Source organism: Halichondria panicea, chromosome 7 (genome assembly GCF_963675165.1).
Source record: "Halichondria panicea chromosome 7, odHalPani1.1, whole genome shotgun sequence".
Classification (NCBI taxonomy): Eukaryota; Metazoa; Porifera; class Demospongiae; order Suberitida; family Halichondriidae; genus Halichondria; species Halichondria panicea.
Genome location: NC_087383.1, coordinates 2,070,193 through 2,087,297, shown reverse-complemented (window position 1 = coordinate 2,087,297; position 17,105 = coordinate 2,070,193). Strand labels below are relative to the sequence as shown.

Genomic DNA, 17,105 nt, shown 5'->3' with positions numbered 1-17,105 from the left:
TGTCAACAGACTAGTGAATGCTATCAGTGGAGGGGGGGGGTGGACAACCTTACTTTGTTCATGCTCTGAATGGATGAATAAACGTTAGTGATGTCTTATTTCGCCCCATAATAACATTGCAATGCTGTGAATAACCCCACCTCCTGTCAACAGACTAGTGAATGCTATCAGTGGAGGGGGGGGGGTGGAACAACCTTACTTTGTTCATGCTCTGAATGGATGAATAAACGTTAGTGATGTCTTATTTCGCCCCATAATAACATTGCAATGCTGTGAATAACCCCACCTCCTGTCAACAGACTAGTGAATGCTATCAGTGGAGAGGGGGGTGGAACAACCTTACTTTGTTCATGCTATGACTGATGTTATGTACCTAATCTATACACACTTTAATTATTCTTATACTTGGTTATAATTCTACTGGCTTTATGTGACATATTTTTCTACTTCACGCATGCAGGTGATGCTTAGAAGTCAAAGGCAGTATCTTACAATTGCAGTGAACCGAGTGCAGACTTGCTATGGTTAACTAACTATGTTTAAAAAAACCTTTCACTTTTATATCCTCATCGTTTGTTTAATACAATTTTAATACTGTATTGATGTATTGTTGTTTGTAATGTTTGAAATTGATTTAGCACAATACAATCAGCACACTGTTTCAGCACATTAGAATTCAGCACATGTGCTGGTTTAGCATATCAGGTTGTTTAGCACAGTCATGTGCAAACGTGCTAAAACTGGAGACATTCGTTTAGCACGGTTTTCTGTGCTAAATCAGCACATCTTTTTTCTCTGTGTAACTAGTTTTAGATAGCTATAGTGCAACTATTCAGTCGTACCTTGTTCTATTAAACCTAGCTCACTCGTATGCAGCTGCATGCTTATTCCCGGACACTTCGCATGCGCTATAAAAATCTGTTCCAATTATACCCGGACAATTTCCTGTCCAGAACATAATTATGCTGTACTTTATCTGGTAATCTGCTTATTCAGTGTCTTCTAACTTTATTGCATGAAACTCTTTTCTCAACCTCAACTTAAATCTTCTGTCACTTGCAGTTGCATCTTGAGAGGAAGCTCAGAGTTCTGGAGAATTGGACCAACAGCTGTGATAAGTCAGCGCTACCAAAGGTGAGCTCAATCACTTTAAGAATAAATGTATTTGAGCAGTAATTGGTGGCCAGAGTTGAGAGAGCTGAGATCTCACTAGGGAAAAGTAAAATTGTTTCTTATATAGTTTTGATCGAGTTGGTAGAAGAAATCATATTTTCAGAAGGCCCTAACACCTTGTAGGCTTTAGCTGATATGAAGTTGTAATAAGCCTCCCATTTCAGACACAAACAGTCCAATTAAGATCTTCTTATCAGAGAGTACCTGTGACTCATCAATAGCAACTGAATGCCATGGCCTACCTTTGATGCTCACAACAAAAGCCCCTTGCTGGTACATTGCTAAGATGGTGGTGGGCATTTCAAGCAAATCAGCAATATGGGCGTGAGATTATTCTCTGATACGTTTGATGGTCAAACGCTGTGAAAATAGATGCATTTTCTTTATGCATGATGCAGCCAGTGTGTATGTGGAGGGTTGGGCAGGTTGTCTAGAGGAACTGAAGTTCATTTGTAGATTCGTTAAAATGTTGTACACCAAGTGGTGTGTGGTGTTTTATTGGTGAGCATTTTTAGTTAGTTATGTGGTGCGAATAAAATAGTGCATGTATTTCGTGCTTGTGCACAGTTCAATTCCAGTGCTTTACAATTCTCATTCTCCTCACAGCAGCTGTCCAGACAGAGGACCATGTGTCCGAGTCTCCTCTCACGTGACACTGCGTCTCACCAGCCCTGGTCTGAGGCCCCTCCCCCCACAACCTCCTCTCTCACTTTATCCTCACTCAAATCCTCAACCAAGTCCGTATCTTTTTGCTCCAAGATCATGTGACGAGTCCTTCAAAGGTTCATGATGTTCATGAATGAGCAGGAGGTGAGAGGAGGAATGGTCAATGTGCAATGTTGTTTGAGAGTAGATTTTACCAAATGCATATTTTGTTTTCATACCTTCTAGATTGGCAGTGAGAAGAAATCCAGTCCTCTAGACAGTATCAGAGGTCCTCCCTCGTTCCTATACCACCCACAGAGGTGAGAGATACACATGTGCAGTGTTTAGTGGCCTTAAATAGATCTACTACCGTATTTGCTAGGTATTACTTTTTTGCTAGTGAGCTGCATTTTAGAGCATTTAGCAATTGATCATGTATATACTGTATGATCTATGCTCTGAATAGCCGATCTGATGGTGTACTGTGTGATTACACGTACGTACTATCTCTTTATAATAGTTATTGCAACAACCCTGATAGCAGATGCCTATTTAATACCTAACCTACAGTCCAACTTTAAGCTGACCTTTATCTCAAAGTGGGAGAATACCGTTAAATTTCATTGCCAGATTTTCTGTAGTTGAGTGTACATGCACGTCACTATTGTATGTCGAGTATTCTCCACCTGGCAGCAACTTATTGATGTTCCCTTGTCAGGTTGAGGAGAAGAGTGAGACCATTCAATGTCTAGAGGATGACCTGCTGAGGGAGCTGGAGGAGAAGCTGCTCGAGAGGTCTCAAATCATGGACCCAGGTGTCATGGCTGAGCTGGTGAGAGAATTGGAACTGGCCAACAGCAAGGGCAGATGTGAGTTTAGCATGTACATGTATGCACTCGGTGAATACTGTATAATTAATACATGTACAGTAGACTCTCGTTAATCCGGCCACCCTTGGGACAGTGCAACTTGGCCAGAAGAGCGCGGTAGTTTGCATTTCAGAAAATAGCCGCGGCTTAAAATCAACCTACCTCGAATATTAATGACTAATTTTGCGGTTTTGTCTCAAGGATAATAAATAAAGATAATGAATCATTTCCTAGCTCTCTATTACAATGTAATCCCACAGCTGTGTTTGCTCACAAAACGGTTTACCTTTTTTATAACTTTCATTGTAGTGTTCATGAGCATCCCGCTTCCTACCTCTCATTGTACACCCCAACCACTCCCCCCACACACAGTTTTTCTGCTAAACCACACCCAAAATGTATACGTATAAAATTACTAGTTTGGGGCAGCAAGTATACAGAATAGCAAGTTGGCCACATTTCAGGCCGTACTTCAGAGAGTCGGAATAGCGAGAGTCTACTGTACCTTTATTATAACTACTGTACCACTACCACGATGTTGTGATGGTTGTATCTGTATACCTGTGTGTGTGTACATGACCACCAGGCAATCTATTACCCAGTCTGCTGTGCAAGAGAGACTTGTGATGAAGGAAGAGCTCAAGAAGGCACTGGATCGCTGTAAGGAGTTGAAGCAGAGCAGTGTGCCTGCAATGGACGAGGTGGACATATTCGAGTGCTACGAAGTAACGGGAGAAGGAAGAGTACTTGAAACAGGTGATAAAGTAGTACAGTATACCGTACCGTACGTATAGCATCCTGGGTATAGTTTCCGTGGGCAAGCTAAACCTTGACGAATATTTATCACTCACGAAAACGTAGGCATGGTTGACCGGAACGCATGCAATGCAGTGAAGCAAAGGGAATTTTTACACACAAAATCACTGCTGCACCACGCCTACGTTTTTGTCTCGGATTTTTTATCCCACGAAAATGACCTGCTATACTGTATGTACTGATTATGGCTTAGGCAAAATACACAATACATGATGCCGATTGTGTCTAGAGACTATTGCCCGTTTTTTTTTCCCCATATAAAGATTGCATTTCTGGTACTGTATCAGTTAGTCAGGGTTTCATCTATTGGGGGGGGTGGTTCTTCCCCCCCTCATGTTGTAGAATAATGACATCATCACATTAGTACTACATGTCACATTAACTAAAGGTAGATATCTCTACTGTGATGCGTTAGGTTAAGTGTATGTTGTAATCAACTTTAAAAAAAAAGTGGGCGTAGCCAAACATGTTGCGACTCGCTTACGCACTCACAAATCTCCTTCCCCCCCCCCCCCAACTTGTTATCCTAGACGAAACCCTGTTAGTGTATTAGAGAGTACAAGAATGATTTGTCAGAACAATCTCATGTACCTCTTTGGTAAACATACACTAACTGTGTTGTACTGACTTTCATTGACTCACACTGTATCACACGTCACTCCCCTTGCAGCTGTACAATGAAGTACATAGCTGCGATAAAATCCTTCAATGTTGTGGATAGGCAATCAGCTGTCTACTGACCAGGTGTGTGTGGGCGGGGGTGGATGGATTGTGCGCTGAACAAGATTAAGGTGAAGTCCTTATAGTTAATTGCTTAACCCTTTAACCGTCGGATTCTGCGCTCAACAACATTAATAGATGATAATCCTTATTAGTTGCTTAAAACATGATACACAATTTCACATGCCCCACAGAGACGTAACCTATAGCTGTGTTCCATTTACCTCGACTGGAAAAAATGTGAGTCAATTAGTGACTTTCTATGACATTTATTCCCGGAACTGAATCATAATAATAATTATGACTCTCACTGTACCCCCCACAGAAGGTTCTTCCTGCGAGCATCGACAGTGGACCCCCTGGACAGATAGCTGGGTATCGACGCGTACTCTGACGTAACCAAGCCAATCATCCATACATCAGCGTCCATGGAGATATGCCCCACCCACTCTGTAAGTCTCCGTATACTTGAGTGAGAGTAGCCGTTATACTAGCATACGTCTATTAAACAACATGATAATCATCACATGTGCCATTAATTGCTCTGGTACGTACTTTGTCCACTGTTTGACTGAAGCTCAGACTCTACTACTAATCTAGACTTTAACAATTCCTCCAGTGTGAGGCTATTAACTTATTTTTATGCCCCAATCTTCATGCAGGGGCGTAGCAAGCAACTTTAAAGTGGTCAGGCCAACTTGATTAAAGGTCAGCTGCTTTTCTACTATTGGAACTTTTGCATACAGTGGTGAATTTTTTACCTAAGAAAGAGGTCATCACTTTTCCTCACCAAAACAGCATGCGCATTATCACTTACAATATTTACGACCATTACCTACCCAGCTGCTAAAGTGGTTAGGCCAAAACCTGACCAGCCTGACCGCTTGCTACGACCTTGATCTTATGTGCAACGTTATGCTATAATTATGTGAACATTATTTCTTACTCGCCCAGGTTCAGGTTCGAAAGTATTGTGTTTGAGATCACGTCAAGCAGATAGAGAAGGTGGAGCTGGGTCCTCCAGGTGAGGGTGTGTGTACAGGTAGAATTAATTTGGTAGGTACGTAAAGTGTTTAAGAAGTTTACTGCCTTGTGTCAGGTATAGTGTTGGTATGCTTGTACGGTGTATGTAAGTACATGTATTCATTTGTCTTGCAAATACATGCATTCTTTGTCTTACACCAGTTGAAGTGTTTCACTGCCCTCTCTTCTCCCCACACAGGACCTCCTTCAGCTGCAATACGAGGGCCTGGCAATCATGAAGATGTTTGAAAGGGCCAAAGTGAACATTAATCTGCTCATCTTCCTCATAAACAAAAATCGACAGAGCGTTAAATTGGATTTCCACTACATTCATTGACAGTTTTATACGTACAGTGCATGTGCTCTCTGTGACACTGTAGGGAGCATTGAATTTAAACCATCATTATTACTGTGCTATATTGACCAATTCCAACTGATTTGTTTTTAGGTAATTGTTATGTAATGTGCCGACATATTTCTAGTCTTCTGTACACTAACTGTTTTGTAAATTGTCCTAGTAATAATATAATTGTTGTCAAAAGTAGATCATGTCGAGATTAGCCTCGGATCCGGCCCAGGCCGCACTTCTCTTGAAAGCCTGTGAAGGAGGCTAGCTAGGTGGAGATTATAGCATTATTACAATTGTGTATTCAGTTACATACATACAGCTAGTGCATGACATGCTCTCCGTGTCAGTAGGAAGCATTGAATTCACTCGTCACCATCTGTACATGTGCTATAATTATATTGACCAATGATAGAGATTAGATGCATAACACCAAATTAATTAACATTTATTAATTAATTAATAACAACAATAATCATAATATAATTATAACTAAACATAATTATAATTTACTAAACATCATTAATTATAAACATTAATTATATTAATAATAATCAATCAATTAATTATAAATTAATAATCAAATGCATACACATTAATCTCGGGTAGTCCATTTCTCTTCCTCTCTTCGTTAGTGTCCCTGAATACTGTCTCGACACAGGATCTTAGGTGGTCGGGTATGTACAATAGTGTCAGTTCAGAGCAGTGGGTGGTTAGATGTCTGGCAAGCGTCTTCATTCCATCTTCTGTTATTGAGTCATTACCCCATATGTTCAGTGTTTTAATCTTGTTGATCAGTCCAGTTGATAGCTCCTCGATACTCTGATCAGTCAGTTCACAGTTACCCAATCCCAATGTTCTCAGAGTCTTATTGACTGCAAGTCCAGCAGCAATGTGACGACAGCTAGTCACTGTGTTACTATACAATCTAAGATGTTCGAGGGAATTGTTTGTATTTAGAAGTTGATAGAGGGCAGCTCCATTGTCGTCTGATATTGTTAGTGAGCAATTGCCCAGGTACAGGATCTTTAATGATGTGTTAGTTGACAAGACCTCACAGAGTGTGCTAAGCCCACTGTTACCAATGGCATTATTAGACAAATCCAATTCAGATATTGAACTAGTGTTCTCGATAATCTTAGCGATGTGTATCCCTGCTGTAGGAATATCATTATTAGAGTTGGGACACTTGGAGAGTCCTCGTGCCAGAAATTTGCAGCCTTGGTCACTAATAGAGCAACTTTCGAGGCTAAGTGTGAATCCATTACTGGTGTTGGAACAAACTGATACGAAATATCCAACAGAGAGGCAGTCAATAGGATTCATTGTAGTGCAATTAAGATCTAGATTGTGATTAAGAAGATTAGCCACAAACACACACAGTCGCGAGTCTTCAGCTTCGTACAAACAATTGATGAGGGACAACAAAAGGGGCTTCGGCTCACCATGCCCTTTCTCTTTCTCATTTTTGACAACCTTTCTGACCAGATCAAAAACAGTGGCTGGAACTGGACACAAGAATCGAGGTAGCAAACTGAGGATTGGTCTACTAGTACTCAGTTTGGTGATACCAGCATAAAACTGGAAGACTGCACTGAATCGAGGATTCCCGAAGAGCTTCTGGAATACAGAAATTTGTTGCTTGGGAGGCATGAGAGAGATGTGGATTGCTGCTAGTAGCTCTTGAATAGACAGGTGGAGAAAGCAGTAGTAAACCAGATCACCATCGCTAATGATGCTGGGAACAGTTTGTAATAATCCAACGTTTGAAATCTCCTTCGTAATGCGAAGTGCGGCCAAATCCCTGTCAGTAAATGTCACTTTATTTTGTTCGATCCCATGATATGCAAGTTGACACATTTGTACGGTCTGTGTTCTGATTTCCGAGGGCAGTGAGTCTGGGGATGTGATGTTTCCCACTGGAGTGGTCTTCCCCAACTTCTCCTTGAGGTATCTCTTGAGAGAGCTCTGAACCACTGATGTGAATATCCCGTGGTTGGATGTTGGGAGGGAGTGGTTGTCAGAAAGGAAGCAATTAACGACAATGGAAGCATTGAGGGGGAGGTAGCAGCTACCTTCTACCACTGGGTTCTCTCGAATTCTCTCCAGTAGAGTCTGCACAGCTTGTGAGTCACCATTCAGACACTCGGTAAAATACTGTTCTAGTTGATGTGGAGTGAACCCCAACACCTCCACCCTGGACGAGACTAGTGGGTGGAGCTCAGCTGAAGATGACGGTCGAGATGTTACAATCACAGCTGATTCGTGTAGGGCTCCTTTTTGTGACATGTCTGGTCGGATTAGTTTGTTGATGATTGAGTCTCTAGGGAGGTCAAAAGGAAGCTCGTCCCATCCGTCTAGCACCCATAGTACACCTTTGCCATACAGTGATTTTATAACTGCCTCTGTCTTGTTAGCCACGGCCGTATCAATGCAGGGAAGTACGTCAGCAATTGTCTTCGCTTCTCTAACAAGTGGATCTCTCAGTTTCACGAGGATTGCAATATCGAACTTTTGGAACAGTTTCCCCTTTGCCCACTCCTGACAGATGTGTAGAGCAAGGGTGCTCTTGCCAGAGCCGGGAGCTCCTTCAATCAACACAAAGTTTCGTCTATCCCCAATCTCAGAGAAAATGTTTGTCAAGTTAACCGGAGTTTTTTGAAGTAAAATATCGTCGATTTTTCCTGTGATTGATAGCCTAACAAATTCATCGTCGATTCTTCCTCTCTGTATTTTCTCTTTCTGAATCATGGCCAGTTTAAAGACTTTGTTTGTTGAGACGGGAGGCCATTGTGTGGCTGATGTGGAGTCTGGTTCTCTGTAGCGACTTTGTAGGTAGTCCCTGTACGAGGACAGCTTGTGGTTCAGCAGGACCCTCTCTTGAGAGTGGGGACACGAGGTGGTGGAGTCTGGAGAAACAAAACAATAGGTGAGTACCATTCCTGGTGATAGTTAATAGAGAATTGTATGTGTAACAATAGCAATTAAGTTGAAAGTCCCTTATTTGGTTGCAATCACTCCCACAACGTATGGTACCACAATGACCACACTCTTACATAACAGACTCACATTTGTCAGACAAGTACTTGCACACTTGAACAGCAACGTCTCCTTTGAGCAGGGAGAGTATGATGAGTAGCAGAGCTTGGAAGGTGGCTTGTAGTTGGTTCTTGTTCTGCCAGTATTCTAGGGCAAGTTTTATTCCGGCTTGAGTGCGGTTTAGACGTGTTTTAGCCTTCACTTCGCTGACGTCAGTTTTCTGTCCAGGCGACAGCTCCAGCTTTTCAAGATAATCATCAGTGTTATCGAAACATGCTGCTAACTCGGGTAGATCTGGTTCCTTTATTGCTGTATTGAGCTGCTCATCAGTCAGTTTCATTTCTGTCTTCAGATCGTCAATTGTGAGCTCTGAGAATAGATAAGCAAGCACACAAGGTTAGCAATCACCAATGAGAGTTTTATGCTTTAGCAATCATTGGGTTTATCCTTTATAGGAAACATGACAGTCTTTATACCTTGGTTCTGCTCTTTAGTGGCCATTCCAGCAAATAAATCTGTGCCTTGCAGCTAGCTCTCTCAGAAATATAATGGAGTACCAATTGCAACCAACACGGGCATGCGCAAGAAACACGTGGTCAGGCAGTCAGTGAAAGAATAGAAAACTTCTCTTCTGGGTCTATCCCATAATTCTCAAGATTTCTCTTGCTGATCTATCCTGTAATTCTCTATATGAAGATGACCACTACCTCCTCGAGCACATCCTCAACTGGAACACCGCCGATCAGTTCCACCAACCCGACGACAACTCCGACAACTTTCAACACCATGATTGCCAATTCTGTCCAGGCAGCCCTCGGCGCCGGCGCGGTGTTACCAACGATCATCACCGCAATGGACCAGCGGATTCAGGCAGCAGTCCAACAACACCACCCCACAGCCGTCCCCTCATCAGTCTCACCATCAGTCCCACCCTCGATCCCAACCATCTCTGCTTCCGGCTCGGGTACCCCACGGAGTCCCACCTCAGGCCCTGTTGTCAGCACCGGAACGGCAGGTATGTCAAGTACCTCACTAGCACGTGTTCCCCTCGTATCCACTAGTGCCCCCCGTACTCAAACCCGCATGAGCCTCCCCACATTACCGACGATACCAAGCATTATTCCATATACGGTCAATGTAGGCCAGAATGCCATCCCCATTCCCGACAAACTATCTAAAAAATCGGAAAAAGGGGAATTTATCGAACTAGCTGAGTTCTTACCCGACTCGTTCGGGGGTACCTCAAACGATACGGGTGAGAAACCCAGAAGAAAGCGCAGGGTTGCCAACATATTACATAAAAACCTCTGCTCTACGTTTTACAAATAAATGCTAGGTCTACAATCAATCAAGACTCAGAACTAGATCTAACTATGGCGACGTGCTTCTGCTGCCCCAAACCTCGCTACAAACGGCTGGTTGATGGGCTCTTCCCAGAGGACCCTCAAACACCCACACCTGTGTCTGCTAATATAGACAAGCTGCTCTTCTTTGTTCAAACCTCCCCTGACCATCTGGACAATATTGGAGAGTACCTCGCTCTGAGACTGCGTCAGAGCCTGCAAAAGAGAGAGAAACGGGTTAGACGACTATTTCAGAGACATACCTGTACAGTATACAATGTCGACATGTCATGTATAGCTAGGGAAATTTATCGACCATCCCCGTACCTCCGGAACAGAAAATGATGTATCTTATGTGGCTGGGAACTTTAAATGTTATATCTATGATACAACCAATGGCTTTCTCCCAAACTTGGTACAAAATACCATTTTCATGCCTCTCCCTCCCCTCAGGCATGTGAGTGTGGCTCTGCAAGTGACGGAGAAGCTGCTGTCAGCCTGTGACTCACGAAAGCTCCAGTTGATTGTGGATAGCTACCTGGATATACTGCATAATATGCTGGAAACTAGCAACACAGAACTGGCCACCAATTCGGTGAGTAGGGGGGAGTGTGATGTGTGTGGGTGTGGGAGTGGGTGTGTGAGTAGAGTGTGTGGGTGGGTGGGTGGGTGAGTGCAGAGAGTGAACGTGTATCTTCATGATTAGATTGCATGTACATATACTTTTCATTTTGTTAATACAGTTGAGCCTCGGTTATCCGAATCCCGGTTATCCGAATCCTCGATTATCCGAATGCTAGAGCATAGTGCAATCTGAGCATGCGCAGTAGGAAATTGCCCACGTGGCTGGCAAAAGCCAGCTTTTGATTATCCGAATATTTCACTTACCCGAATGGGCCCGGGGACAAAGGTGTTCGGATAACCGAGGCTCAACTGTAGTGTATTGTGTATACAACACATTGACGACCCTTCCTCCACACACACAGTTTGTGAAGTTTGCCGAGCGAGAGGAAGGGAACACCCCCTACCACAGACAGTACGACTTCCTCATCCACCGCTTTGCCTCTCTTAGCCTCACCAAGAATGTCGACGACGCCGACAAATATCACGAGTATGAGCACATTCACTGTTTTGAAATGAAATGAGTTTGAGTGGCCACAGTTCGAAGTGTTAGGTGTCATATTTTAACTGTACCGCGCTTAGGGTCCTCTGCCACATGCATTACTTGTGATCACATTGCTTATATCACCAACTCCACCCCTCCCCACTACACCTCACACAGGACGCAGATGGCTGGGTTGCAACGGCAGAGGGGAGTGATAAAGAAGATTGGTAGGCAAGACAACCTCCAGATGAACATTTGGGACCTTGATCACATGAACAAGATAGTGCCGCCCTTCCTCTTCAATATGCACAGTCACAGTGTCGCCCAGTCAAGGTATACTATAATTATGTACTAACATTAATAGTATCTACAAGTTGCTGCTCCTGGAGCACTGGCTAATACACAATCATACATACTGTAGCTTCAATGAGCGACGTACACGCACCATTACCCATTGGTGGCCTTAGGCAATGTGTATGAGTATGCCGTGTGTGCCCATAGTAACCCCCCTCCCACTCTGACAGAGAGTCTGGTGAGATCCAGCCTGTTGTGGAGGAGGGAGACAGTCTGGGAGGGTACTCTCAGGATAGTCTCACTGAGCTCATCACTTTTGCCAGACTCTCTCACATCGACAGTGTCCTCAAGCCAATACTGCAGTAAGTCAGTCAATGCCTCGTGTGCGTAGGTGCTACTTGTAGGCAAGGTGGTTTCCCTAATGTATATGTATACATTGTGCGTACGTAGGTGTTACAACACTGTGCTTGTAGGCAAGGTGGTTTCCCTAATAGGTGTAACTGCATGTTCAGCAGGAGTTCATTAGGATTCTTATTGAACTCCTGATGTTAGTAAAGTGCTATGACCTATTGTGCAATGTTGTCTCAGCAGGTCTAGTACCATGACAACCATTGTCTCATTTCCTGTGTATATAGTAACACTCCATTGCTCCCCTTGTAGACACTTTGACCTAAACAAACTATGGATATCAGACAAGGAATTCACAGCTGGTGTGTACGTCATCGTTGTGGAAGCCATGCAGGTACACGTATATACATGCACTTGTGGCCAAGTGTTCTCACCATAGTGTATAGTGCATCATAGCTTGATAAAAATACTTGTGGTCATACGATCGACTGTAAATTCTGACTTGACTGTCCATATAACGGACTGTGATCAACAGTATTTCGTTGCTCTCTGCTTTATTCTGTTGTGTAACATTGATAGCTTTCAGGTCCAACATACTCCGTCACTTTCTGAAGAGGATTGTTTATTCAAGTATTTCAATTGTTCCCTCCAGTATCCACTTACAGTGTAGACATGTACCCCCCAGTGTACATTATCTTATCCCCCCACAGCCCCCCAGTGTACATTATCTTATCCCCCCACAGCCCCATGCCAGTGTACATTATCTTATCCCCCCACAGCCCCCAGTGTACATTATCTTATCCCCCCACAGCCCCCAGTGTACATTATCTTATCCCCCCACATCCCCCCAGTGTACATTATCTTATCCCCACAGCCCCCAATGTACAGTATCTAACACGTACCCCCACAGCCCCCCAGTGTACATTATATTATCCCCCCACAGCCCCCCAGCCCCCCAGTGTACATTATCTTATCCCCCACAGCCCCGAGTGTACAGTATCTTATCACCCCATAGCCCCCAGGGTACATTATCCACTGTACACGTACCCCCACAGAGACAGGATCGGTACAAGGCCGTCCAGTCGCTGGTGGACCACCTGGATGCCAAGGTGAAGGAGTCCTGGGAGACCAAACAAGGGATCCTCGGCACACTCTCTAAGTGTGTTTCCGTGGCAGCAGACAGCTCTCTAGGTGAGTCTCCATGGTAGAGTACTTGTATGGTTTCAACACTATTTTTAGGCCATTTTCTAAAGAAGGCTATACGCATATATTCTTCATATGCAGATGCTTTCATAGCTGTTATTAAAGTTTCTGCATGACTGTACATGTATGTTTTGACACGGTTTAATTCCACGCTTTAATCTGCATACATGTATTTACATTACTTAGCTTGTGTCCACTCATGCAGGTCCGTCTGTACTGGATATATTCCGTACACTGGTTCGCCACCTCCGTATCTCCATAGAAACCGTTTCAGAAAGCCCCTCCGATCTCATGTCCTCTCTGACCTTTCAGCAATCCATCACTATCACTGTGGGGGAGTTTGCACGAGTCCTTCCCGACTATCACAAGCCAGATATACTGGGGCTCATCAACTCTTATGTACCCGTGGCCTCAGGGGGTCTTGATAGCGGAGCCACCACTGGACTGTCTGTACATCCTCTGGCATCTCAGGACACTCAAAACAGGTGAGAATGATATTATACAGCTGTTGCTTCATTTAGCTATTTGTGTACATGTATGTGTTTAGTTTCCTGTCATAAACACTGTTTGTACATGTACGTGTTCTATGCAAAAGTGCTTAGTGATTCTGTCGCCTTTGTAAAACTTAATTATTGTAGTCTGTGAGTAGACTAATAGTGGCTGTATTATAGAGGATGACCTGCGTGACCACAATAGACTGCACGGTTTCACTGCATTACTAGTGTTTATGCTTCCACATACTTCCCCTTTATTATCTATTACAATGTAATCCCACAGCTGTGTTTGCTCACAAAACGGTTTACCTTTTTTATAACTTTCATTGTAGTGTTCATGAGCATCCCGCTTCCTACCTCTCATTGTACACCCCAACCACTCCCTCCACACACAGTTTTTCTGCTAAACCACACCCAAAATGTATACGTATAAAATTACTAGTTTGGGGCAGCAAGTATACAGAATAGCGAGTTGGCCACATTTCAGGCCGTACTTCAGAGAGTCGGAATAGCGAGAGTCTACTGTACCTTTATTATAACTACTGTACCACTACCACGATGTTGTGATGGTTGTATCTGTATACCTGTGTGTGTACATGACCACCATGCAATCTATTACCCAGTCTGCTGTTCAAGAGAGACTTGTGATGAAGGAAGAGCTCAAGAAGGCACTGGATCACTGTAAGGAGTTGGAGCAGAGCAGTGTGCCTGCAGTGGACGGGGTGGACATATTCGAGTGCTACAAAGTAACGGGAGAAGGAAGAGTACTTGAAACAGGTGATAAAGTGGTACAGTATACCGTACCGTACATATAGCGTCCTGGGTATAGTTTCCGTGGGCAAGCTAAACCTTGACGAATATTTATCACTCACGAAAACGTAGGCATGGTTGACCGGAACGCGTGCAATGCAGTGAAGCAAAGGGAATTTTTACACACGAAATCACTGCTGCACCACGCCTACGTTTTTGTCTCGGATTTTTTATCCCACGAAAATGACCTGCTATACAGTATGTACTGATTATGGCTTAGGCAAAATACACAATACATGATGCCGATTATGTCTAGAGACTATTGCCCGTTTTTTTTCCCCATATAAAAGTTGCATTTCTGGTACTGTATCAGTTAGTCAGGGTTTCATCTATTGGGGGGGGGGGTGGTTCTTCCCCACCCCATGTTGTAGAATAATGACATCATCACATTAGTACTACATGTCACCACATTAGTTAACTAAAGGTAGATATCTCTACTGTGATGCGTTAGGTTAAGCATGTTGTAATCAACTTTTTTTAAAACAAAAGTGGGCGTAGCCAAACATGTTGCGACGTGCTTACGCACTCCCAAATCTCCCCCCCCCCCCAACTTGTTATCCTAGATGAAACCCTGTTAGTGTATTAGAGAGTACAAGAATGATTTGTCAGAACAATTTCATGTACCTCTTTGGTAAACATACACTAACTGTGTTGTACTGACTTTCATTGAATCACACTGTATCACACGTCACTCCCCTTGCAGCTATACAATGAAGTACATGGCTGCGATAAAATCCTTCGATGTTGTGGATGGGCAATCAGCTGTCTACTGACCAGGTGTGTGTGGGCGGGGGGTAGAATGGATTGTGCGCTCAATAAGTGATAATCCTTATTAGTTGCTTAAAACCTGATACATAATTTCAGTAAATCAATTTTTCCATGCCCCACAGAGACGTAACCTATAGCTGTGCTCCATTTACCTCGGCTGGAAAAAATGTGAGTCAATTAGTGACTTTCTATGACATTTATTCCCGGAACTGAATCATAATAATAATTATGACTCTCATTGTACCCCCCACAGAGGGTTCTTCCTGCAAGCATCGACTGTGGACCCCCCGGACAGATAGCTGGGTATCGATGCGTACTCTGACGTGATCAAACCAATCATCTGCATCAGTGTCCATGAGATATGCCCTTACAGTGTCGTTAAGTAGAGACTTGGCTTGATACAATAAAAGGCGTAAGAACTCAGTCATAATTTTTTATTTGCACAATACTTTTATGTAACGGACCGTAACTTCAAAATACAAATAGTATACGGTTTATTTTACTGACAGTATCCACAAATGCACGGATTACCCCCTTTTTGGGGTAATGTACGCGCATGTGCATACAAGGTATTCCAGGCCGCTTTTCTCTTCGCGGCCTGGAATTGAGGCTAACCACTACGATGTTGTGATGGTTGTATCTGTATACCTGTGTGTGTACATGACCACCATGCAATCTATTACCCAGTCTGCTGTTCAAGAGAGACTTGTGATGGAGGAAGAGCTCAAGAAGGCACTGGATCGCTGTGAGGAGTTGGAGCAGAGCAGTGTGCCGATGGGGTATACTCGAGTGCTACAAACAACAGGTGATAAAAGTGGTACAGTATACCTGTACAGATTATGGCATACAATATGCACTGCATCTATGTACATTACTGGACTAGACTGTTTTTCAATTTAACCATAATCATTAATTTTTGGTAAAAAAATGCCAAATCAGCAGAAAATTTGACCCTTTCGTAACTTTCCATGAATTGTCCGGTTATCTGTAGGTTTAGAGTTGATCATGTTTTTCTGTATATCTTCGCGCTGTTTGAGGCTGAGAATGCTGCCCTGTCAGTAATGAACCCGTGCATTCAGGAAGCCTTCAAGAAATCAAGTAAGAAATGTGATTACCAGAACTGAATTTGTGGTCAAATAGTTGAAAGTGTGTATGTACGAATGATGGTCATGTGATGATGGTCATGTGTGTTTCTACCTTCTACTAAAGTATCGTATGATCTAAATTGCAAATTAGCTATTTTCGTTGCCATGCAGAGGGTATGAATATACATACACTCATTGTACCCCCCACAGAGAGTTCTTGCGAGCATCGACAGTGGACCCCCTGGACAGAAGGCTGGGTATCAACAAGTACTCTGACGTGACCAAGCCAATCATCCATACATCAGCGTTCATGGAGATATGCTCCACCCACTCTGTGAGTCTCCGTATACTTGAGTAGCCGTTATACTAGCATACTTCTATTAAACAACATGATAATCATCACATGTGCCATTAATTGCTCTGGTACGTACTTTGTCCACTGTTTGACTGAAGCTCAGACTCTACTACTAATCTAGACTTTAACAATTCCTCCAGTGTGAGGCTATATTAACTTATTTTTATGCCCCAATCTTCATGGAGGGGCATAGCAAGCAACTTTAAAGTGGTCAGGCCAACTTACAATTAAAGGTCAACTGTTTTTGTACTATTGGAACTTTTGCATACAGTGGTGAATTTTTTACCTAAGAAAAAGGCCATCACTTTTCCTCACCAAAAACAGCATGCGCATTATCACTTACAATATTTACGACCATTACTATACCCAGCTGCAAAAAGTGGTTAGGCCAAAATCTGACCAGCCTGACCTCTTCTTACGACCTTGATCTTATGCAAAGTTATGCTATAATTATGTGAACATTATTTCTTCTCGCCCAGGTTCAGATTCGGAAATGTTGTGTTTGAGATCACATCAGGCAGATAGAGAAGGTGGAGCTGGTCCTCCAGGTGAGGGTGTGTGTACAGGTAGATGGTAGGTACGTAAAGTGTTCAAGAAGTTTACTGCCTTGTGTCAGGTATAGTGTTGGTATGCTTGTACGGTGTATGTAAGTACATGTATTCATTTGTC

At 43.2% G+C, this 17,105-nt stretch overlaps 2 protein-coding genes and 1 long non-coding RNA gene across 6 annotated transcripts in view; 2 read left to right on the top strand and 1 right to left on the bottom strand.

Moving 5' to 3' along the window:
* LOC135339200 (uncharacterized) overlaps positions 1–622 on the top strand; it is a 130,126-nt gene extending 129,504 nt beyond the window's left edge. For all 4 annotated transcript variants that reach the window (XR_010395887.1, XR_010395886.1, XR_010395888.1 and 1 more), the window contains one exon: positions 461–622. This is a non-coding gene — a long non-coding RNA (uncharacterized LOC135339200). The remainder of the gene's footprint in view (positions 1–460) is intronic.
* Positions 623–6,010: 5,388 nt separating this feature from the next.
* LOC135339141 (NACHT, LRR and PYD domains-containing protein 3-like) lies at positions 6,011–9,398 on the bottom strand. Its single transcript, XM_064535281.1, has 2 exons — positions 8,662–9,398; positions 6,011–8,501 (listed from the first exon to the last, which is right to left on the bottom strand). The coding sequence occupies exons 1-2, from the start codon at positions 8,969–8,971 to the stop codon at positions 6,166–6,168; spliced, it is 2,646 nt and encodes an 881-aa protein (XP_064391351.1). The 5' UTR covers positions 8,972–9,398; the 3' UTR covers positions 6,011–6,165.
* Positions 9,399–10,004: 606 nt separating this feature from the next.
* On the top strand, positions 10,005–13,484 carry LOC135338951 (protein EFR3 homolog B-like). The gene is made up of 10 exons (XM_064535045.1): positions 10,005–10,162; positions 10,428–10,569; positions 10,961–11,085; positions 11,257–11,412; positions 11,604–11,735; positions 12,034–12,115; positions 12,665–12,712; positions 12,777–12,912; positions 13,130–13,409; positions 13,472–13,484. Exons 1-10 carry the CDS (start codon positions 10,005–10,007, stop codon positions 13,482–13,484), a joined length of 1,272 nt encoding a protein of 423 aa, XP_064391115.1.
* Positions 13,485–17,105: the final 3,621 nt, after the last annotated feature.